Source organism: Pempheris klunzingeri, chromosome 18 (genome assembly GCF_042242105.1).
Source record: "Pempheris klunzingeri isolate RE-2024b chromosome 18, fPemKlu1.hap1, whole genome shotgun sequence".
NCBI classification, from domain to species: Eukaryota; Metazoa; Chordata; class Actinopteri; order Acropomatiformes; family Pempheridae; genus Pempheris; species Pempheris klunzingeri.
The window spans coordinates 3,597,809-3,621,634 of record NC_092029.1 but is presented as its reverse complement, the minus strand read 5'-3'; the positions used below and the strand labels follow the sequence as shown (position 1 = coordinate 3,621,634).

At 40.3% G+C, this 23,826-nt stretch overlaps 1 protein-coding gene across 1 annotated transcript; it reads right to left on the bottom strand.

Moving 5' to 3' along the window:
- Window positions 1-399: 399 nt before the first annotated feature.
- On the bottom strand, window positions 400-22,985 carry LOC139217735 (uridine-cytidine kinase-like 1). The gene is made up of 15 exons (XM_070849160.1): window positions 22,897-22,985; window positions 20,450-20,658; window positions 16,309-16,415; window positions 15,698-15,868; window positions 13,554-13,625; window positions 9,981-10,170; window positions 9,756-9,817; window positions 6,804-6,820; window positions 2,955-3,053; window positions 2,691-2,784; window positions 2,514-2,576; window positions 1,938-2,060; window positions 1,330-1,437; window positions 951-1,107; window positions 400-499 (listed from the first exon to the last, which is right to left on the bottom strand). Exons 1-15 carry the CDS (start codon window positions 22,983-22,985, stop codon window positions 423-425), a joined length of 1,638 nt encoding a protein of 545 aa, XP_070705261.1. The 3' UTR covers window positions 400-422.
- Between the last annotated feature and the right edge of the window lie 841 nt (window positions 22,986-23,826).

Sequence of the window (23,826 nt, the reverse complement as noted above, 5' to 3'; positions counted from 1 at the left end):
TATCTGGTTTCTGAAAATCCTGAGAGGAACTCAAAAGCTTTTTAAGGCTCTTGCAGTAAACTGACGGTGTGTGAATCCAAACGTGTCGACGTCAAACAAAAAGGAAAACACATTACTGGTTATTTACATCGTAGTCAAGCATTTTTCCGTAACAGGTAGCTTAAGTTGGCACAGCACACACACACACTCTTGAGATTGCAGTGGAATAATTACAACTGGTAACACTAAACTTTGGCCCCTTCGGACTTTTGCTGTAAACTTGAATGGCGAATGGACTGAATGCTGCCTGGCACGAATGGAAATCTCCACTTAGCTCGTGGCACTTGGACCGTTCACAGGAAGCAGACGGATGGCGGAGGGTCTTTCTGACTTCGCTTTCACGGCTGTAAGTGCTTTTGTAACAACCCTCCGGCGTCCCGTCCTCAGAGGTCCATCCCTTCGTCGCTTTCACACAAGTCTGACGGTGCATCTGTGCCGAAGTAGCGATCTCCAAAATTACCTGTAGAAACCACAAAAAAAAAAAAAATAGAAATAAAAGAAAAGTAAAAGCAGGTAAAAATGAGAAAAGACAGAAGGTTTGTAGTTCAGTTCAAATGATTTAGTAAGAGGAAGGTTAATATGGTTTTCACTGGAAATAAGAAGTATCAACATTTTCCCTTTTTCCATCATAGCAATTAGTAATTAACTAAAATATAATATAGGCTATCAAACGAACACTGTCCACTTCACCATACGGTACATTTGTCATTTAGAGTTAATAAAAAGGTAGAAATACAACAATATGCAAAAATAAGAATAAAGTAATGATTACTGATTATGTTGTCCTGAAGGATTTCAATGCAGCCAGCTGATTTAAAACTATATAATTATGGTTTAATTGTTGTGCTACTTAATTCTCCCTGATGATAAATGAGGGAAAACCAGCCGAGGTGAAAGTGAAACCTCCTCACCGATGCCTGGTATGATGTGGAACTGGTCGTTGACCTCCTTGTCCACGGCCGTGGTGATTATACGGACTTTAGGGAAGGCGTAGGCCACCGAGTGGACACCCATCTCTGCCATTAGCAGGGACAACAGGAAGATCTTATCCTCCGCGACATCGTGATCCTGTAGAGGAAAAAAGGGGGGAACTCAGTGCTCATTAAAAAATGGACTGGTTTCCATCATGACTGACCAAAAACATTCACCAGTTTATCTTCATTAAAACAGAAACAGTCGATTCCAAGCTTAATTTCTCAGCAGTGATCATTTTTTCCAGCTCACCTCTGAGCAAACATATTGATTGATAAAACATGAGCGGACATTCACAGATCCGTGCTGTAGACCTACCAGCAGCACTCTGACAGCCATGAGAGCAGCGGCCCCGGTGGACACGGTGCTGTCCATCAGGATGACGTAGTCCTCGCTGATGTCTTTGGGCAGGCGGAGGTAGTGAAGCTAGAAGAACCACACCAGACAGTAAACAGCATTCAAAATGTGCAGATATTCTCATATTGACATCCTGAATCAATACGTGACAAGATTAAATGATCAAATCAATACAAAAAAAAGTCTATTATACTGAAATACACAATAAGCAGAGCGAAAGCAGCCGAATGATGTTGTTCAAAGACATGACAAAGAGTGTCTAACAAGAATTTAAGACTTTAGACTTTTTAATACCAAAGTGTAATTCAATTTAAGGCCAATTTCACAATTAAATGTGAAAATATCGTCGTGCACATACATATAAACATATTCAGAAGTATAACTGGACGAGTTAAAGAAAGTTTAAATGTTTGCGTTCGGAGTGGATTTGCGCACTTAATGAATATTTAAAACCTCCCCAGACAGAACTTAAGACTGTAATACTTCTTAAGGACTTTAAATTTACTTCACACTAGATGTGACAACAGACATAAAAGAAACACAGGTTGTTGCGTCTGGGACTCACATACCTCTGGTTCCCCCGTGTCATGGTTGGTCTGGATGAGGATCTTTCCCAGTCTGATGTCTTTGCACACGGCCATCAGAGCCTGCTCCATGGTCTCTCCTGCTCTCAGGATAGAAACTCCTGTGATCTACAAAAACACACATTTTGGTCATGTTTCCAGAGGCTGTGCAGCTCATCTGGATCTGAGAGCAGTAAAAGAAAAAGTCTCAGGTCTTCACACTCTGATAAATGCAAAATTGGGTTTCTCACCCTGACAAATCTTTCACTGCATCATTTGGACTATGCAACAGGGGTTTCCATGTTTCTATAGTTTATTTATTTCAAAAAAACTAAACAAAATAGTAATATTATTTTAGTTTTCTTGCTGTAATAATACCACAAAAGGGGCATTAAGTTGCTACTTTAGATTTGAAATGTGCTTTATTTGTTTCCTAAGAAATCCTCCCTAGTTTTGACACTAACGGCTACACTGCGGCCTGGTTAAGGTGCCACAGAGACTGGACTTGAGTTTGGCGACCTAAAAGACGATTTAACGTTACCTTAATAGCAACAACATGAATAGAAACGAAGGCAGACTCACTCTTTTACCGCTGAGCCTTTTGCCCTCATAGATGCCACCCTGGGGCGTCTCCACGGAAACCGGCTGGACGCAGGAAACAAGGACGAAGAAGAAGAAGCAAAACAGGAAAATTGTAAAAAAACATTTTGTCAAAGATCTTCACTCTTCCAGACAGACAAAAAAAAAAAACAACCTCACCTTGAGTGGCAGGAAGGAGAGCGCATGTTCTATCAGAAGCCTCATTAATCTCTTGGAGTAGAAGATGAACTCATCTCTGTTTGTCTCCTTGTTCCTACACAGACACACAGAGGTCAGGAGCAAGCAGGATGAAAAAAGATGGTGTCTCTGCTAAGAAGACGGTAGGAGATGGTTCGGGGTAGGAGCCCCCAAGTATAACATACGTTTCTCTTTGACTTACGAGGGTGCGTTTTGTGAAAGGAGTGTGTGAGTGTGTTTCCTGACCTGATGATGGTGTGCATGCCTCGGACCTGCGGCGTGCTCTCCATCACGCTGAGGGTTTTGGGTAAAGGCTGACCCTGGTGAGCCGAGGCCAGAGCCGATCTGGGAAAATCAAACAGATGCAAACACACTGAGCGACGGGCATGCGGGAACGATGAGGGATGATAAAGGAACAACATACTGCAGCAGCAGACCCAAGACTTCCCTTCATCATCATCATCATTTGGTTTGGTGGGTTTTCTTTACTCCTCCTTTTAATTCACAACTAAACTAATGAGACTTTTTGGAGGCCAGTGTTGATGAGACACTTAACTGGTATCTTTGAATTGGATTTTGTTTTTGCCAAACTCTAATAATGCTGTGTTCACTCTTTAGACACTAGAAGGACTGAAACGACAGATGAGATCATGGAAATTAGGTTCAGCAACTCTAAAAAGGTAAAACATGTAGGAATTTTCTAAAACAACATATAGATTCATATAAAAACATCTCAAATCTCTCAATCGTTTGTGTGCATGTTCTTTGGTTTTTATTCTCATTTTAACATGTCTGGATTTAATTGAACACTTTGTAACTCTGTGCAGAAAAGTGCTATATAGATAAAGTTTATTATTATTATCACTTGTGACCAGCTAGAAGTGTGTGGGGGTGTCTACATCTGCTGCTCTCGGCCTGTATCGCCTTGTTTTGTTGTGTTCAGGACGTTTCTGGGCATCGATCTTTGGGCAGCGGGTCTGTAGCCACCAGCCAATAGTGACCAGGTGCCAGAATGTAAGCACTCATCCAAGATGAAGCTACACAAATGGAGGACACAGCGCCGGAAAAAGAGCTTATATAGTGAGATGAAATGTGAGTCTGGCGTCGGCTTCACCCGCTGATGAGCACCCTAACCCCAACCGTGGCCGGGGAGGAGAGGTCAGCTTTGAATGATCCTACTCATTCTGCCTTTAAGACATAATGTCCGACTACACGTATTTAGAAGCAGGGATGTCCTGCAGCCTTTCAAGTAAAAAATGATTTATTGTTGATCTAAATTATTTGTTAAAGGGCCAGTACTGGCAGTTGAAAATATACTAATAAAATGTGCATGACTGCATAAGTGTGATATAATAATAATAAGTGATCAGTCAGCTGACTTATGGGCTGGAAAAGAGATCCTTCATCATTAAATACGCCCCCTCTTCCCTGCTCCTTTACATTTATTCTATCACAAGTGCAAAGCTTGTAAATACACAGGAGCAAAAAGTTTCTAGTCCCAAAAAGATTCAGAAATCAGATTCAGAACAAGCCGATTTGTTCAATTGACTATAAATGTCTAAAGTACTTCGACCCACTACATACAGGATGTTGCCTCTGATATATAAGCTGGTGACTTGCTATACAAAGCAGATGTTTACAGTATATTGTTAAAGTTGGACATTCTTTACTGTCCTTTTTTCTTTTCCTCTTGTTCTATTGAACTTAAATGTCTGATTGAAAGTGTCTAGATGGATATATACTATATATAAAGTGGTAAAAATAGAGGGAAGTATGGCTCTAAGGAGATGCAGTTATACATATACATACATATATATATATAGCATGTGTGTTGATGTGTAAGCAGCATCCTGAAGTCAGTCCTTTAATGGTAGATCTCTGTTTTTCATTTTTAAAAGCACCCATGTTTAAAAAAAGAAAACTGTAACTGGACTAATACTGCTACACCTCGTTCTATAACTTAGCTTAGCTGATGCACACGGGCCCCTCCAACATACTGAACAGTATCTTTGTGCAGCTGGCCCCAGATTTTTAGGTTAGATAAGCCGCTATGATCTCAAAGCGACGTTAAAATAAAAAAAATGAATCGTTTGATGCATCAGGTAACTTCCAACACATGCAACCAAAGGTGTTGGGACTTCACCTGCAAGGTTTCTACATCAAATGATTTAATTCAGGCAGTGTTTGCCTTTTAAGGATTTATTGTTTAACTTATTTATTTATTAATAACAGAAATTGAGCTGTGGTCTGCAGAAGTCAGGCAAACATTTAGGAATCAAGACTAAGACAGTGCGCGCCACCATTTTAAGCCAACAAAATGCAAAACAAAAAGTGCAATTCTGAAAATTAGCACATGTGGCGAATACCCTTTATCACATGCTTATGATGTTAAAGAGCGATGGGACAATTTGTTTGCTGCATGCTTCTGCCCCTGCCCGAAAAAAAGAAAGAAAGCATGCGTTGGCTTTAACAACCACAACTGCAAATGAGTTTAATGCTTTACTTCATCAACTTCAGCATTTAATCATCAAATTTTGGGTCATTAAAGACATCAAAAAAGCACAAACAAGCGTGTTGGCTTTTGTATGGTGAAGACATTCATTCAGTTAATAATAATAATATGCACAGTCTAAAAAGGCCAAAGTGCATCAAAGCTACGACACTAGAAGAGGATGCACAAGGTGAGCCTCACATATCCCAGCGGAGCTTCCTCTGGAGAAGGTGACAGATATTCGTTTGGTGAGATTAAGTGATTAAAAGAGAGAGAGAGACAGAAAAAAGGAAGAGAAATATACAAAAAGGAAAAGATGAGGCAAAAATATGAGAGGAGAAAAGAACAGAAAGAACAGGATTAGAGCAGTGAAACAGCTCCACTACATCACTGCTGTGCAACACTGAGCAAATACTTTCTAGCTGAGGAGGAGCAGCACTCTCGATTCACTTTGTTCCTTTTAAGGGCCTCAATTCTTTCACGGCTTCTTCAGCTAGAAATACAGACCAGTCGCCCTTTACTGCCCAGCGGAGGTACAGCAGGAGGACACAGGACAAACGGCTCTCAACCCTCTATTCATTCATCATTCATCTCTTTATGTGAATTCCAGATCCCGTCAGCACCTGCAAGCCTTTTCTTCAGGTGTTGATTCATCTGTTTGATGGATTACCTGAACGACACACTGCCTCAATAGGAGATCTTTGTCCAGTTACTAAGACGTGGTGGACTCCAGTTATTGATCCTACAGTAACCTCTAAAATGGAAAATGGTACACATGTGTAAAAATCTCTCCTCTTGACTGGAGGACAATAGGAGTGAATTAGCTTTGCTGGCCTGCCTGTAGGGTGGTGTGGTCATGTGAACTCTGAAGTTACAGATTAAGCCAATGTTAAAGCTGTATTAACTGATTATTAGTGGTAGCCACCATATTGTCATCTAGTTAAGCTAATTTAATCTAATCTAATTTAATTTTTGAGTCACCACCTGCAAAAAACAAAATAAAAAAAACCTAGGTTTAGCTCTCTTTCTGTCTCCAACAGCTCCTGTGGGAAATATCTGGCTGCTAAACGTGTTCACCTGCTGGTGGCTAATTTTGTCTGCTGGCATTTGGTGCTGGGCAGGTGGTGTGTGATGGTTTATCAGAACGGTTTCACTAAAAACAGCTGACTGTTGCTGCAGAAAATAAAGTTGATGAAAGCTGTGAGAATGAACCAAAACAGCTTAAAGTTGCTGGTAACGAGCTGAAAAACATTTTCATGGTGTTTGAGGAAGTATTCTTCTCATGGATCAATGGCCAAAGGTAGATGTGTGTGTTTTCACACGCACCAATCACTATCTATTGTAGAAGAGACAGAGAAGATCAATACCTGCACGGACAGGACATTCAGATCAGAATGAAAAGCATTCTGGGAAAAAAAAAAAAGGTACTTGCAGAGGTTCACCAGTCAAATTGACTGAATGATACATCAGTAAAAACCAAAACAACTATTCATTTTGTATTTGTTTTCCAATGAAGTGTGATTGAAAGTAGAGTGAAAGCAGGAAGGGAAAGAAACAGGAGGAGGGAGAGGATGCAGTAATAAAAAAAAAAGCAACAGTCGTACCTCACAGTGATCTCACGCTGGAATGGTTACACAGCATTCAGCCAGGCAAGGGGAGGCGTGCACGCACAAGGAGACGCACACATGTGTGTGTGTGTGTGTGCGCAAACAATGAGACACATAGAAAAAAAAACATGAGATAAGCCAATCTGCAACATAAACCTCCAAAACAAAGCCAAACATTTAAAGCTGAATAAATGTTTGTTTGTTAATGTGTAGTATTAAATGACATCCCCAGACTTTTCCTAAAATGTGGATGTAGGAACCAAAATAACCACCATTGTTCAATCAATCCAGAAAACTGCAGTTTAACAACACTAAGAGTCCCAAACTAGGCACAGTGCTGATGCTTTAACATCAGCGTGCTAATACACTCACAATGATAATGCTAACACGCTGGTGTTTAGCAGGTGTGCGTGTTCACCATCTCACATGCTAACATTAGCTAAGTGGCATTAAAGTATAGCCAAGGCTGATGGGAATATCATTAGTTTAATGGGAATAAGTATAAGGAGAATTAAAGGTCTGTCCTGATGATGGTGCTAGAGGACGCTAAGAGATCACAAATTCATCCTGAGGGGGAAAAGAGTGCCTGAACAAAATGTTGTTAAGTAAATTTAAGGGTAATTAATATTTCACTGGATAAACTTTGACCTGCTGTTGATGCTTCAGTAACAGTCAGAGAATCCCCATCTTGTCAGAAGCAATAGAGCAAGAACAGAGCAGTGTCATGCTTACCTCTGTGAGTGTGAGTGTGTGTGTGTGAGTGTGTGTGTGTGTGTGAGGGCTGTTACACACTGCAGGTATTGTTCTGTGTGTTCTCCTAGAATGAACATGTTCAAGGTGGAACAGATCATAGTTTGGTACGGGTCATAAAGAGGCTGCCGGTACTGTGAGGTGAGGAAAGATAGAGGACACCTGTCCTAGTTTTATGTGGCCATTCATCTCAGGTACTTAGACCTCCGTCTCACCAAGATCACTGGGGTTTGGAGGGGAAATTAAGACCAGTGAATTCTTGAGGCAGATTTTTTGAATGACTGCACCAAGAAATCAAATCTTTACATTGTTTTTAGGGTCAATTTATTCATTTTAAAACTGTTACTGTAGCTCGATGTGACTAATTTCCCTCCATAATTGTGAGCTAATAGGTCAGTAGGTTATCTAAATAGTGAAAGCTAAATGGTTTAATCCAGTTTGTAACCTGCAGAAGACAGCAGGAAAGTCTGAGCTTGTTCAGCCAGCAGAGGGGGCAGTGGGTCAGACGCAGCATGAGGTTTAACCAAGTGCACAAAATACTGAGACCAGGACCTGAAGCTGTGCTCATCTGATGGGGCAAAACAAGTAGGACTGTGCACACCTCCCAAAACACCAGTCAACCAGCTTTTAAAAAGGTAAAAACTACCTTTTGTATCCTCTTTGACTGAACCTGATCGTGGCAGACATGTCCGTAGGTTTCAGATCTCTCAGGTACTCATGTGACACACAAAAAAAAAACAAAAAAAACTTCTGAGGGACAGCTGGAAACTACTCATTATTACCATGACTGCTGTTTTTACACTTTTTTCCAATTGGAAAGTCAAATCAAATCCTCCCTTTCCTATTGAGACATATAATATTGTTGGTCCCTCACAGACATTTCAACGAGATGGATTTACATTACATTAACTAATAACTGAGTCTCGTGTGTTAATATTAATAACACATATAACATGATATAGGATAATGTTACACACCCTTATACCAGGTTTACATGTTTAGCCAACACATGCACAACTATAGCCTGACCCTCAGAAGTTTTTTGCCTACAAAAAAAAAAAAAAGCCACAGGACACGTTCAAGCTTACTTTAAGTTAAAAGGGGATAGCATTCAATACTGATTAACCTAAGAAGGACTTTCTTGATTCATCGATTATTCATTTGGTCTATAAAATGTCGTGTTTTGTTTCATCAACAGACCAAAAGTCCAAACATATTCAATCTATAATGAGATAAAAACAGAGAAAAGGAGCTGGAATCAGATTTCTTTGGGGGCATTTCTGCTTGAAAAGTAAATCAAATTATTCTTAATTTCCTGCCGACTATTCAATTAATGGTCTACTCGTTTCAGCTCTGGTGGGTCTTGTTTTGATCATAAGCCATCAAGATCGCCTTTTTCCACTTGGGCAGCGTAGCCAGGATTAGGTCTTTCCCCTCCTTTGCTGATGCAGAGATCTTAATTCACTCCTTCGTTTCAACATGACTTGATTATTCTAATGTTTTGTTGTCTTCAAAGCTGCAGCTCAAATCTTCACTAAAACCACAAAATGTGATCATAAAACACAGATTCCAGCTCCACTTCATTCAGAGCAGACTTTAAGGTGCTTCTGAGGACTTATACAATTGTAAATGGGCTCTTCATACCTGTCTGATCCCATTACACCTTATCCAGCTCCTGTCTGCCCTCAGAGTTAGAAAGCAGCTCGCTGGCTGCAGGGCCTTTTCCTATCCTGCCCCTTTCCTCTTGATTAACCTTCCTGCTGATGTCAGACAATCTGACTGCTGAGGCATTTAAATCCAAAATCAAAACTATTTTCTTCGCCTCTATTTTAATTGGTGCTTATTTTTCAATTAGGGCAAATTGTGATTTTGGTCTATAATAAACGCTTGACTAGTTATGTTATGGAGGTTATGGCAGTTGTGTTTAAAATGCTCTTTCCTCATAGCAGCAGCAACTGCAGATTACAGAAAATAATAATAATAACAGGAATAACTGCAGTAAATAAAGTGATATTCTTATCAGAACAACATGCAGTTGAGGCAGCACATTTTCTACAACAACAAAAAAAAAACAACCCTCTCAGCCTGAACAAAGACTTCAAATCGATAATCGATGAGGGTAGAAACAACCAAGATAAACCAAACGTTCAGCTGAATCATGGCCTGCACAGAAACCGAAGCAAACGGAGGAATCCTTACCTTCTCCAGCTGACTGTGAACGTGCTGCACAATCAAATCAAGTGCTACAAAGTTTTCTCCACCTGTAAATAAGAAGGATTCACTGATTATTTTTAAGCGAACCTGCAAAATACTGCTCAGTGTCCATCTACAACAGAGTATAAATGCATTTTTCTTCACTCTTGGTCTGAACAGCAGACATACTGACAGCTAATGTTTCAACTAATAAGCTAAATGTCCACTGACCTCTGGGCACCACAATGTCAGCAGACTGCACCGTGGGCTCGATGTACTGCTCGAATGCCGGCTTCACAAACTTGTTGTACTGTTTGATGATGCCGCTGATGTCCCGTCCCCGATGTGAAATGTCCCTCTTCAGCCTCCGTATCAGGCGGATGTCAGAATCTGTGTCCACAAACACCTTCATGTCCAGCAGCTGATAGACAGGAAGGGAAGGTTCAGCAGGAAACTTAAATAAAATTATCTCTTTTATTATCTCTCTTTTATTTTATTATCTCTATCTTATTTTCTGAAACTGTCTCCATATGAAACAGGTGAGACAAGCTGCATCCGTCACTATGGCTGGACTGTGTATGAAACACTAGAGGGCATTTAATTTGAAAGGACGGACACAGGAAGTGGCGACACTCAGTCAGACAGACATAAACATGTACAGCTGGTCCCTGCAGTTATTAGACAGTTATTTACAGACAGTTATACGTCAGGCAGGAGATCAATAATAAAGTCATCTTATACTCTGTTGAAACAAACAGACAGTTGCTGGTTTCTTCAAACACATGTAGAATAATTACTGCTGATATCAGGCGGTTCTGCTTCATGCAACGTGGTTGTAAAATTTACATTTTAAAGGCTCATTATTATGGTTTTGTATTTCTCTGTAATGTAGCACAGTGTTACTAATGTTACTTAACTCTCTCTCTCAGCTCTGGAAATAAAACCTTTTTCTGATGCACCAATAAAAATATATTGAGATTAATATAATAAATGTGCAAGGTCTAGCTGACTAGTAGCAAACAGTGCAAATGTACTTAAGGAGGGAAGACAGACACAAACAGAAACGGTGTATGCTTTATATATCAGCAGAAATGTGACGGTGGGATCAGGGCAGGTTGAAGAGTCTAAAGTTTAAAGTGATGTCTCCTCAGTTTGCAGAGCACGTCAGCTGTTGATCTGTTCAGTAAGCTCCATTAAACTGAACCTCAAGTCAGCAAAACCAGGAAGGAAAAAAAAAAAAAAAAAAAAAAAAAAAATCAATGAACCAGCACAACAAACCCTCGCTCACCAAAAGAACTACTGAAATACAAAGAAGTTTGTGAGTGATTTAGAGCAGGATGACAGTGGGACTAACCGTTATAACTCAGTTGCACAACAAGCCGATGGACTCCGTCTGCTGTAAATCTGACAAACTGACCAACCAAAAGACGGCATGTTGCTGGATAAGCACGGCTGTCAGGTTAAAAGAGGACGGGAACGAATTGTTCCCAAAAGGTTAGAGAGCAATGCTTTGGCCGTAGATCATTTTCTAAACTGCTCCAGCAGGAAAGCACTCTGATTCTTTTTGCCACAACGGGAAAACCAAAAGTTTTACCTTCATCGCAGGTGTACTTGAATCTCTTTCTCATCTGACAAGCAGTCTTGAATAATCTGTGAACCATCAGCCTCTACTGGCAATAAAGGAATCACCACCTTAAAAACCTATGATTTGGTACTAATCATTAGGATATATCCAGCCAGGAAGTCAGCTAAACATGAATAAATGCAACATATTCATTTTAACGTGGGTTTAAATTGAACTTTACATGGTTCCCTCCAAGTAGCTGGCTTCTATCATTTTCTATCTTTTTCATTGTTGCAGTTCAAGTTCAATTTACTCGTGACTGAAGCGCCTGCACACAAATACCAGATAAATATAATATGGTCATATGATATCCCAACTGTATGTATTAATTAGGATCACCTGAATGCAGCATTAACCAACTGTGCTTTGGTTTTTACACTGATGCACCTAAAAACATTTGCATTTCTGGGTGCATGTACGTGTCAAACCAAATTAATTGTTCGTGTATGTAGTGTACTGGAGGTGGTGGATAAGATCTAATTGGAAATTCAATTGAAAAAGCCCTTCCAGGGTAGATACCATAAGCAGAGGGAATGACTTCTTTACAGCCAATCCAATAAATTAAAGGGGAGTTTGAAAGACGCCACAAAAAATCCACAAAAAAAAATACTAAATCCCCGGAGTGGCCCTTTAAATACCTGAAAGAAATCAAGCTACTTCAAGAAACTGCTGCTAAAAACGTCCCGTTAATCCCAGCCATGAACCAGCACTACCTACAGAGGACATCACAGATATGGTGTTAGCTGGATTATAGAATCTGTGGATGCTAAATTTGTTATCTCCTATTATCTTCTCTCATATTGTCACTTCAGTGCACCGGCACCATGTGTGCCTGTGTGCAGCGTCTCAGTTTCCAGACTTCTCCATTAGCATTTCAGATCAGCAGCTATAATTGACTTCAAATGGACACAAAACACAATTAATCACAGCGGACAATGGCCATTATTAACTGAATCAGAGGATAATCAACTACACAGCTGAGTCTCGGGGGAGGCTGTGGGCCTTATCGCCACAGTCCAGCTCACACACACACACACACACACACACACACACACACACACACTACAGAAGGTTGAAGAGAATGATGCGTAGCAGCAGGACGACCGCTCAGCTATAAAAAACACTCCCCTGTAATTCAAATGGATTTTCCTCAAACTGTCAACAGCAGCATCGTTGTAAAGGCTGCAGAATTACTTTTCCCTCATAAACCAGGTTTCCCCTTCAAATGCACACAAACATGTGGATTAATGTGTGTGTGTGTGTGTTTGTGTGTGTATACATATATATAAAAAACCTGATGAATACTAGGGGGAAGTCCATGCATTAAGAGATTGTTTTACAACAACAATAAATAAAATTCAAACAAAAAAAAAAGAGATAATCTAACACACTATATTTATGCTCAGAGAGGAAATCTGACTGACTGATATTTAATAAAAGGACAATATTAGCCCCAATCACGAGTGTCACCCATATGAAATATTTCATCGCACAGATGAATTAGCTGATTTAATGTCTCCGCTCAGAATCAGAGGATTTAGTTCACCATTAATCAGCCTGTCGGTTGTCTCTGAGCTGACAGAGGTATTAATCAGGTCTGCACAGAGAACAGAGGAGGAAGAAGACAAGAAAAAGCTGATTTGAAAATGTTTTGGTAGCATCTGAACAATCAAACAATCAAACGCATGGCATTGGACACAACTCTATGTTTGTAGAACACACAATAACACACGTAAACTAACCAATAGGTCACTTCCTTCCTTCTTATTCAAGGTAAAATTGCTCTTTTTGTCAATGGAGTCTGGTGGCTGTGAAGAGAGTGATGTAACAGCTGTTTCTGTTTTTAAAAAAAAGGGAGGGATCTTTTTCCATAAATGTTGTCAGACACTCAGAATAACAAAATGAGCCTGTCAGTGGCAAGAACAAGCATTTTGAGAGGACGTGCTTTAATTAATTGGGCACAGATCGAGCCAAAGGTTTACATTACAAGCCATTGTAGCCTGTTCTCAGCTGCCAGCTGAGGTGGTCTACTGGTCCAATTATAAAACTGGTGCCAGTTATTTCAAAATATGTGATGAAAATAAGGCCCAGGTTTAAAAATGCTGGACTTCTTATTTAAAAAAATGTGAAAAGCTTGCTTGTATTAAAAGAAGGAGGGAGTAGAGTAGATTATTTTTTACCTTCAGCAGCTCCTTGTTGGCAAAGGCCAGGATGCCCTCAAAGATCACCACATTGGCCCCGTACACAGTTTTCTGTCAAGAGGAATAAATGAAATGACAGGTTCACATTTTTTCACATCTGGCTTAAAACAATGCTCGCCTGCCCACGTGTACTGTATGTTGAAGGTGTTAAAGCACACCGTCATCATTCCTCCTGCCCATACCAGCCGTGGCGAGAAGAGGTTGCCTCCTAACACAATTCAAAAACTTAACTTAACCTTCTAAAGTTAAGTTAAACCAAAACTAAAACGACACTTCTACAGTCTGAGGTAGACATAGAAAGTATCATCAATGTGAGATTCAAACAAAGTCCGTCATGAGATGTGATGAACCTGCAATAAAAGGAGAATATATTGTGCCGATATGAACATGAAATGGTACAAAATCTTGGCCAAAATAATCTTGATATGACATTTGCTTTAAGTCTAGCTTTTAGAAATGAGCAAGCACACAATCTACAGATATATCAGTTAAAAGGGATCGAGCTAGGGGATTAGAGATGACAACATAGGAGAGGATGTTTCATTTATTTCCTTTTTCTTCTATATTTTATATTTCTTATTATTACTATTACTTTACATACATAGGCTCAAGGAAAACATATTTGCATACTGCACTCTAATTGCATGTATATTTGTATTGAACATCAGTTGAACGTGGCTGCATGTTCACGCTCTTCACAGTTCATCCGGTGAGCCTCATCGCTTCACCACCGAGAGATTAATCACTGCCTCGATCACAGACAAAATGGTGCTGAGTATGTCACAATCCTATTACCTTCCTCCGACCGGCTTCATGCTAAAGTCAATGGACTGGACACTTGGGTATTGATTTTGAGAAAGAGAGCGAGGGAGTCAGAGGGTAGAAACAAAGCGAGAGAGAGAGAGACAGAGCGCGTCCAGGCGAGGTTGTGTGTGTGTGTGTGAAAAGCAGAAAGTGAATTCTAAAGAAACAGACGAGTGTTTATCGATTCGGTCATTTCGCTGTTCTTTGCTAAGAGATGATTTAGTGGGTCCTTAACATGTTTGTGCATGAAAGAGACAAAGAAACAAAGAAAGAAGGTGACCTCCTGTTTTACAACGAGAAACAACAAAACTCAAACTGTGTATTCAACTGCTGGAAAACACAGCAGCACACATTCATACAGCCTGGAGCCCGCTGGCCGCTGGCCGCTGCAGTGCTCTGCACCCTCGGGGCCTGAGGTTTAATTACATTCACCCCAGTGCAAAAGACCCATAAAATGATTTCAGAGTCGTGTTAGGCGATTTCCCGTGTGGTGTTGCGCCTTTCAGCCATGAAATTACATGGCAAAGAAATAGAGAGGAGTTGTCAGAGTGCCCACACGACCAGATTGATTCTTCACAATGCTTTTGTGCTCTTTGCTTGGGTTAATGTCCCCCTACACTAAATCCTTAATAATTAGCAAATTAGCAGGCATCTCATTTGGCATCAGCTCAAACGACTAATACATGCTGAGGGGCATTGAGTGATCGTATCCGGAGAATTACAGAAAGAGCAAAAACTTTGGTGAAGATGGATTCCCTAAACTAAAGTGGAGTTGGTCCTACTGGTCCCAGTTCTTTAACTGTATTGTAGATATTTATCAATTCTGCTCTACTGACAAAGAACCTGCAACAATATTGTTATTTATAGGGCAATTTTGACAATATATATATATATTTTTTAATACAACAGATCCCCTTCAGACATGTTTTAAAGGTCTGTTAATTTATTCCTTAAGATTAAATCTGCTCCTTCTCCATCAATGAAATCCAGAATATATAAATATACAAATTCAATTCAATTCTAAAGTTTACCTGCTGGACATAAGACGGCTGCTACTTCACTGAAAAGTCCATTCTCACTGTATTTGCACTGGAGGCTTCAAGTTTCCACTTCGTTATGTAAGTATTGGACCCTGATCGGCATCCAAAGTTGTGATGTCACAACTGACGCTCGCTCATGAACTGAGATTTAAAATCGAGCACAGAGAAACTTTCCATGCTCAGAATATAAATGTGAAAACATTCATCATTCTGCACACTGAAGGTCAAACATCCACATAAAGCAACGAGAACTGAAATACATTTTTTAAAAGGTCTCACCCATTCTTTGCGTCTGCAGTGAGATGTGAAGTCGTACACCGGGACTTTGATGCTTTTCCCCTTCTTCAGCTTTCTGAGCACTGTGACCAGCAGCTCAAAGTCAAAGGCATCAGGGTGGTCGAAGTTATATTCATTTCTGGCTGCAAGCTCCTGCTCCTCTTTATTCAACACCTAACACACAAACACAGATGAAAAACAGGTTCAGCAGGTTTTAATTTGTACATCATTTGACGGCAGACACTGAGAATGTGACTATGAGAAACGTTTGCTTGATGTCGAGACACATTTAAAATGAAGTAAACACACTTAAAATATGCACACTGAGGTATTTATTGCTTCAATTTTATATCAGTTTCATGTTTAATTTACATTGACGGGGTGTTGTTCTAAAATCAGAAGCTAATTAATACACTGTGCTTAAAGAGCTGAGAAATTAATCTGAAATATCAGGGAGCTGATTAAATGAACAAAAGCGTGTTTAAAAATGCTGTAAGTAGGTGCTTATGAAATGTAATTACTGCTGCTGCTGCTAAAGTACTATTTAATCACAGTTCTTCTTTATCATTTTAAAATCACATTTCCCGCCGAGTGCTCTTCACTGGTTTCCGTACCTTGTAGAAAGAGTCCATGGAGAGCAGAACCACCCAGGGAACGTCCAGCGCTTCAATGATCTTATTGGCTACGGTGGTTTTACCAGAAGCACTTCCTCCACACAGACCTTCAGAAAAGAACAGAAGCAGAAAGAACAAACTGTTCAAAAAGATCAATGTGCAGGTTCAGACCTGGATATTTGTGATATTAGACAGACGTTATTAGTCTTTTTTAACTGTCTGTCCAACCCTGAAGAACAGTGACTCCAAACAACACCTAAATGTACCTTGTTTCACTTTATTAATTGTGAGAACATATTTGTGTTTGGACCATTTGAGCCAAAATTTGTGGGTTGTTGACTTGATGGGCACCTGTGTCTAAACCAAAGGGTTAATTAATCAACTGAGAAAATAATTGGCAGATTAATCAATAACGAAAAAAGCTGCAGCCCTGTTTTGTTTGTCATTAGACCCTTTCTGCCTAAACACAGGTTCAGCCTCTTATCCTGACAGAATATAACCCAGATGAGATGTTCTCAGGCCTTAGACAGCTCGTCCACAGCAACAGAACACATCACACAGTTGTTATGTTGAACTAACCATGACCAGAAAATTGATCTTGATGTGTAAAAGTCTGTGAATGCGAGTGAAGCAGAGGAGAAGGTCTGCAGTAAATGAACAGTTTAGGCTACAGTGTGCCAACTTCATAAATGCTGCAGCTGCTCAAGGCCAAGAACTGCTGAAAAAGTGAAGAGAGTTAGCAAAAGCAAACATCCCCTGTTCAAGCTGAGCACGAAGGGGCTGCTATGTAACTACACAGCTACATTTAGAGGAAGACACAGTCCAAACAAAGTTAATTCTTTATTCCTCGGTCCCACAGAGCTCCACTGCTCTCTAAAATACGTTGATGTGTTGCCACCGGCTGACGATGAACCTGTTGTTTATTTCAAGTCTCACACACACATGCAGTGGACTGACTGGTCCTGTAGGAGAAAGCACTTCTGCATAAGCACCATATACCTGCAGCTGTCAGTCTGCTCATTTCTGCTGCAGCACTGCAGTGGCTTGAGAAGTGGAGTCACGTCAGTTCGGCCACCTTAATAAATCCCCAGACACACACACACACACACACACACACACACACACAGCCGCTGTGGACTGTGGACAGACTGAGGGATCTAATCTAAAATATCTAATTCTCTTCAAAATGGATCATGTATTGAGTCATTTAAAAGAAAAAAAAAACGAACTTAAACAGCTTTTAAAGTCATGCAGTCATGAATAATCTGGTGTTTGTCTTTTGAGTTTTATTGTATTGTATCGTTGTGTTATCTAAGTTAATATCAGCACTGTAAATCTTACAGGAAGATTTTCATTAGCGACTAAACCGTTATTGTTTTTGATTTCAATCACAGCGTCTGGTCTGAAGACAACTCCTGTAAACCCTTCAAATCTCTGTCCAAAGTCCAAACCACAAAGATTTGCAGTTACGTTATTATAAGAACAGAGAAAATAGGTAACAATTTTTAATGATTAATTTTCGGTTGATCTACTAATTGAGAATTCGAAGTGCTTTATACAAAACACATGGTGACATAGAAAGACACACAAAGAGGATTTTAAGACGTTTAAGACAAAATTATTTCTTTTTTTTTTTTTTTTTTTTTAAAAAGAGGCTAAAATAAAATGAATCAAATCAAACAGTGGAATAAAAATAACCATGCAGGTACGCCTGGGGTAGTAGACGGCAAAAATGATTGCACTGCAGAAAATGTGTAGGTGCAACCATATTTTGTGCTGGAGTCAGAAACTTGGGGGAAAAAAAAAATAAACCCAAAAATGCTGGCATCAGTACAAACGATGTAAGAACGTTCGTCTGGAGCGCTGCGTTACCTCCATCGACCTCCGTGGTTAAAGACCACAGCGGTGATCCTTCAGGACCACGATCCTGGGAACCGGGCCAGATCTATGTGCCCGGCTGGCGAGGAGGTGAAAAGCGGGATAGATGTGCTGCGACCGGTTGTGTGTTAGTTGGTGCGATGCTGCAGGAACAGAAATAGCCTATGGAGCTACTCCTGTGTTATAAACACCTCTGGGTGAGGTGCTGGAATGGGTGTGTAGCTCAGATAAGACCCATCAAGGTCAAAACTGCTGACTGGGAGACATAAAAAAAACAAAAAAAACAAAACACTGCAATGCTCCTCATTTCTATTTATGATTACAGCTTCTGAGGGGTTATAGAAATACAGGCTTGGACTTGCAAATTGATGTATTAAGAAATAAATTAGCTATCTATTTACTGTCTTCCTATAGATTCAGCATAGACGGCAATTTCTGTCACCCAGCAGTGAAGCCTGGCTGCTGAAACGGCCTGTTAGAGCAGATAAAACTGCCTTTTTCCATTAGCAATAAAAGCAGACTGAAGAGATAGAACATAACCTCTGGTAGCAATGACACGTCCTAACCTCCCTTCTTCTTCTTCCTCCCTCCTCTTTTCATTCATCCATCTCTTTTTTCTAACCCTGCATCTCATATCCCCCCCTAATCTTCTACTTTAAGCCTTGTTGTCCTCCCTGTTCTTCACTCTTTTATTAACGCAGGTTTCCCCCTCAGGCCGTGCTCTGTCCAGTTCCCTGCAGTTATACAGTCTGGTCCTTTTAATCGAAGCCACATCGACTACAGTACAGCCGAGTGTGAAATTGTGACCAGTCACTGCGGCCCATTGACAATAACAGATTGCCTGCTAAAGATAATGTCCTCCTCTCCCTCCACGCATTCCCACTCATGCCAATCTGGTGTGTTTAACCACGGGACATTGGCTCCGTGAATATCAAACACACACGCGCGCACACACACACACACACTTTACTGTTGCTGGGACTCGTCCTGAGGCAGATATTTTACGGTGCTGATCAGCAAGATGGTGGCTGCTGTAAAAACGCCCACAGTGAAGCCAGCGCATCATGAACACTTCAAGACTCCTGACTGGACACAGAGACACAGCTGTTACCCACAATGGAGGGTTTCACCCACAAATATTTGAATTAAAAACACTAATTCATAATTAAAGCTTAATTGAAGTTATGTAATATATAACTGTTTTACTTTGAATTAATCTTTTAAATCATTTATCGACAAAAATGCCAAATTACTGCCTCTAGTTTCTGGGCTGGAATCCATAGACATTACATTTGGCTTTAAGGGACATTTTCAGACTTTCTTAGACTTAAAAATCATCCAATTTATTGAAAACATGATCAGCACAGTAATAATTATCATTAGTTGCAGCTCTTGAAGTGTTCCCAGCTGTGTATTAATTGATAGCTATGCTGTTGCCAGAGCCTGTGTGTCTTTGGTGCAGCAGGTGGAAGGAAACGTACAGTCACAATAAACTTCAGTTGAAGCCTGTATGTCGGATAAACCCTTGCATGCATTTTCCTGTTTCAGTGCAAATACCTTTGTTCAGCTGTGACCATGCAGAGTGATACACTGATGCAGTGTGTCTGAAAATGTAGATGTAAATGTAAAACAAACGCCCTGTTTAATACAGAATCACAATACCAGACTACAGACTGCAGCATCACTCTCACAGAGTGTTTACAAGTCGCTCCTCAGGGCTGTTTCATAGAATGAAATTCTTATCTGACCAAACCTTAACAAAACCAGCAAATACTGGAGCTAATGCTGCAGTTAGACCCGTTTTGTTACAAACTTATTCAAACAATGGCTCAAGAAATGTATTTTTCCTAAAGTTTTGGCCTTAAATTGCTGAAAAGCTGGTTCATTTTATATGATTTAAGACTTCACTGATTATTAAAATCAGTAGTGAATATGTAGATTTCTAATATTCCTGATTTTGGCGCCCCCTAATGGGAGTAGAACTATAATCACTATAATCTATAGGGTTAGGTTAACTATAATCACAGGTGCTAAAAACACAAAAATCCAACCCTAACCCTTTCGTGAACTACTAGATTTTGTATTCTTTGTGCACTTGCTGCCACCATCAAAGAGAAAATTAATCTTTAAGAACTTGGGGTTCATTTGGGACCTAACTCAGCATGTGACAGAGATCAGGGGTGGCTCTCATTGGTCAGTCTGAGAGCGGGACAAACGGTACAACAGGAGTAAAGGAGGCGGGGGCCGTTGCCTGATCTCTCACCGATAACGAAGGCCTCTTTGAAGGTGGTCCCGGTGACGTTGTACCACGGCGGTCTGCCGGCGGTGTAGATGGTCCGTTTGTTGGTCCTCAGCAGTGGAGGCTCCGTCTTTGACTGGCTCGTGGTCCGTTTTTGTGGCGATAAAGACGGGGTCAAAGGGCAGCGGGGGACACGGTTCGTGAGGCCATCCAGGGAATCGTCTCCACTCCCGCTGGAGTTAAAGACAAGAAGCCAACAGATGGAAACATCAGAGGGCAGCATATTGACTTACAAGCACCTTTAAAAAAAGAAAAACCACGTGTGATTGGTCAGGAAGTTCATCACAGGCAGGACTTGATTCAAAGACTCAGAAGAGGCTCCATAAACTCAAAGAATGAACATCCTACCTGATCTGGTTTAGCCAGCAAAGTGACAGAGACATCAAACAATATTTTATGAAACGACCATCTATCATAACTCAAGACAATACTTTTAATGCCAAATGAATTTGTAAAAGTGTTACAGCATAAATATCATCTTAAATGATACTAACTTATTGGTAGAATGGATCTGACATGATTTAGCCCCTGTGACTTGTTGCCATCAGAGATGCCTTGTAAGCTCATAGTTTGGCCTCACGCTGCTGCTCCAATAAAGGCAGTTAAGTTGTTCTATAGTATCTGCAGGTTCCACAAAGATAACTGGAAGATAAGCATTTTTCTGATCAAACATAGCTACTCAGTTGTGAGGCTATAAATGGGCAGAAAAAGGACTTCAGCATTTTAAAAACTGCCCAAAGTTTGGTGCCTTTATTGTTACACTTGTGTGGACCTACAGATGCTCTACTGTCCTGCGGAGAGATGGGAGGGACTCTGTGCACTCTAGTGTCCCTCTCTGCTCTCTTCTCTCCACAGTGAGGTCCCTGCTGTCGGTGTGGGTGAGGGGGAAGAAGGGGGAACTTGCCAAACCCTCCCCAGGAAATCACACCGCTGCCCTGGATACAGCACGGCACAGGGTGGAGGCCAACGTTCACATGAGTAAGGCTGTCATCACTTGGCGGGGACATTTTGCGACTACAATCCAAGTAAACCGCGATCCTCAGAAAATATCAGGTCAACTAAAACCTAAACTTCTATTAACAGAATGAAATACTTCCTTCTGCCCTCCAGCGTCTGCTTTGTAGAAGAAAGCACAGCAGCTGTAGGAGCTCAGGTGGTAGAGCAGAGAGGCCATTATTTATAGGGTTGATGTGTTTAAGTGTCCTTAAACAATGAATGTAATATAAATACAAGCTTGTCTGTGAAAAAGGTTACGCTTAATATAAACACTGCATTCACTTTCATTTCAACTTCATTTTAATTAAAAAGTAACATCAAACATATATTCATCTATGTAGCAGATGATTTTCACTTGTTAAAAAGGTGCGTCTCCACTATCATTAGGAAAAGATAATGGAGAAAGCCTTTGGGAACTTGCAAACACACTTACCCACAATTGCGAAAATCTGCAGGCAGCATATAATCAGCCATTTATATGCATGAGTTAAGGATTGATGCTTCTGTAGTCTACCTTTTCCATTTGTCAAGCAACTACTAACCTGGCCTGTTTTTAAAGGGGGTTTGGCATGTGAGAAAATGGCACATTTCAGCTGGGCTGCACGCCCTCTTTTTCCACCATTCCAGCAAAATCCTTGCTGCAAATGTAATATTGGAGTAATCTCAGATAACCTGAATGGACAGGTGTTCTCACAAACAGACACAGGATGAGGATATCCTGATTCACACAGTCAGGTCTGAATGGCTGCCAGGCAGACACCTGACTCCCCTGCACATCCTCAGTGCTACGTGTCATGAATAACCGAGTGTTTGGCAGTGAGTAGCATTAACTGAGGTGGTGTTGAGCAGGAAAACAATACATCTTCATCATATTCAATCAAAACCACCGTGATGTCTCACCTATTTGTAGTCTCTCTTCAATATGTAGCTATATTTACACAAAGATTGAAGGTAAATTTCGCTTATAGTTAGTGGTTAATTATGCCGAATTTACCAGCTTACACTGAAACGCTGTCAAATAACATCAACTCTGTTATAAACGTTTGCTGAGATTACATTTTTTTATAATTCGTCATTTTTTTCATAGAGGTCTGGTGCGACCTTCTCTGTAAAATAGAATGGACCGTTATAAGCGTTGGCTAAACCAAAAGCATGTAGCTAGTGTTAACGTAATTGAATGTAACATGAGAAACAAACCTCTGATAAACACTCTACGGTTTGGCCACAACCTCTACATTGTTGTTTTAGTGCTGTTTCACTGTCCCTCATCTCATTGTTCACTGCAGCCACGCGAACACAATGCGTGGGTATGACTGTGGGAGCTAGCCAGCTAGCCGCGCTAGCTTGTTAGCTCACAGTGAGCCGGTCTCACAGAGTGGCTCCCCCGCAGCGCCACGGACACTTTATTTTTTTACCTGTCAGACCTTGACATGGACCTGTCAGCCTCCATTCCTTCATCTTGCTGCTGTTCGTCCGGTTTACTATCGCTGCTTGTTGTTTCCATGTCTGCACGGCGCGGCGCGGAAACCAAACACTGCGAGCGTCATGACGTCAGGGTACGTAAACTTATGCTCTATTTAAGGTAATCGGACAACGGCGGTCAATTCCTTAAACCTCTACATCTTCAATTATAATTCGCTCGGGGGTGGTGTGGAGGCATTGACTGTATAATTTGATATATTCTGTTGTGTTGGATTAAAAAATAAAATAATATAAAATTAATATAACTTCAGTTCAATCCTCTGCGTTGTTATTTTGTGTATATATGGGCTGTCATGTTTGTTATTGACCATTTTATTAACTGCATTACTACATAACTACACATAATTTGGACCCACTATCGAGATAACTTCGGATCACTGATTAATTATGTTAAACTGACACAAAAATAACACAAACAAATGCCAGACAGAATAAAATAGACTACACAAGAGGCCATATAATGACAGGAGATTCTTTCATCTTATAAATATTATTTGGTTTTAAGATTTCAAATAAAAAAAACTTGCTGACAAATGAAAACTAATTCTACCTCACGAAGAACGGCGTGTAAACCATGAAAGCTGATTGAAATTGACCAAATGTACGTTTGTCCCACAGGGTCCTGAACGCAGCATTGTCGCACTAACCTCATATTATATTTAATCCTGTAATACATCATATTATGAATTTGATCAACAGAAAACTGTGGAAAAGTTTTCCCGTTTATTTCTATTCTTTGGCCACAATTCAGAGTATAGTGATGCATCATTTTATATTGATTATATTTTTAAATATCTATCTATATGATTAAAATAATGCACATTTTAAAGCCATTCTTAATAAACTGACACCAATACATGAAA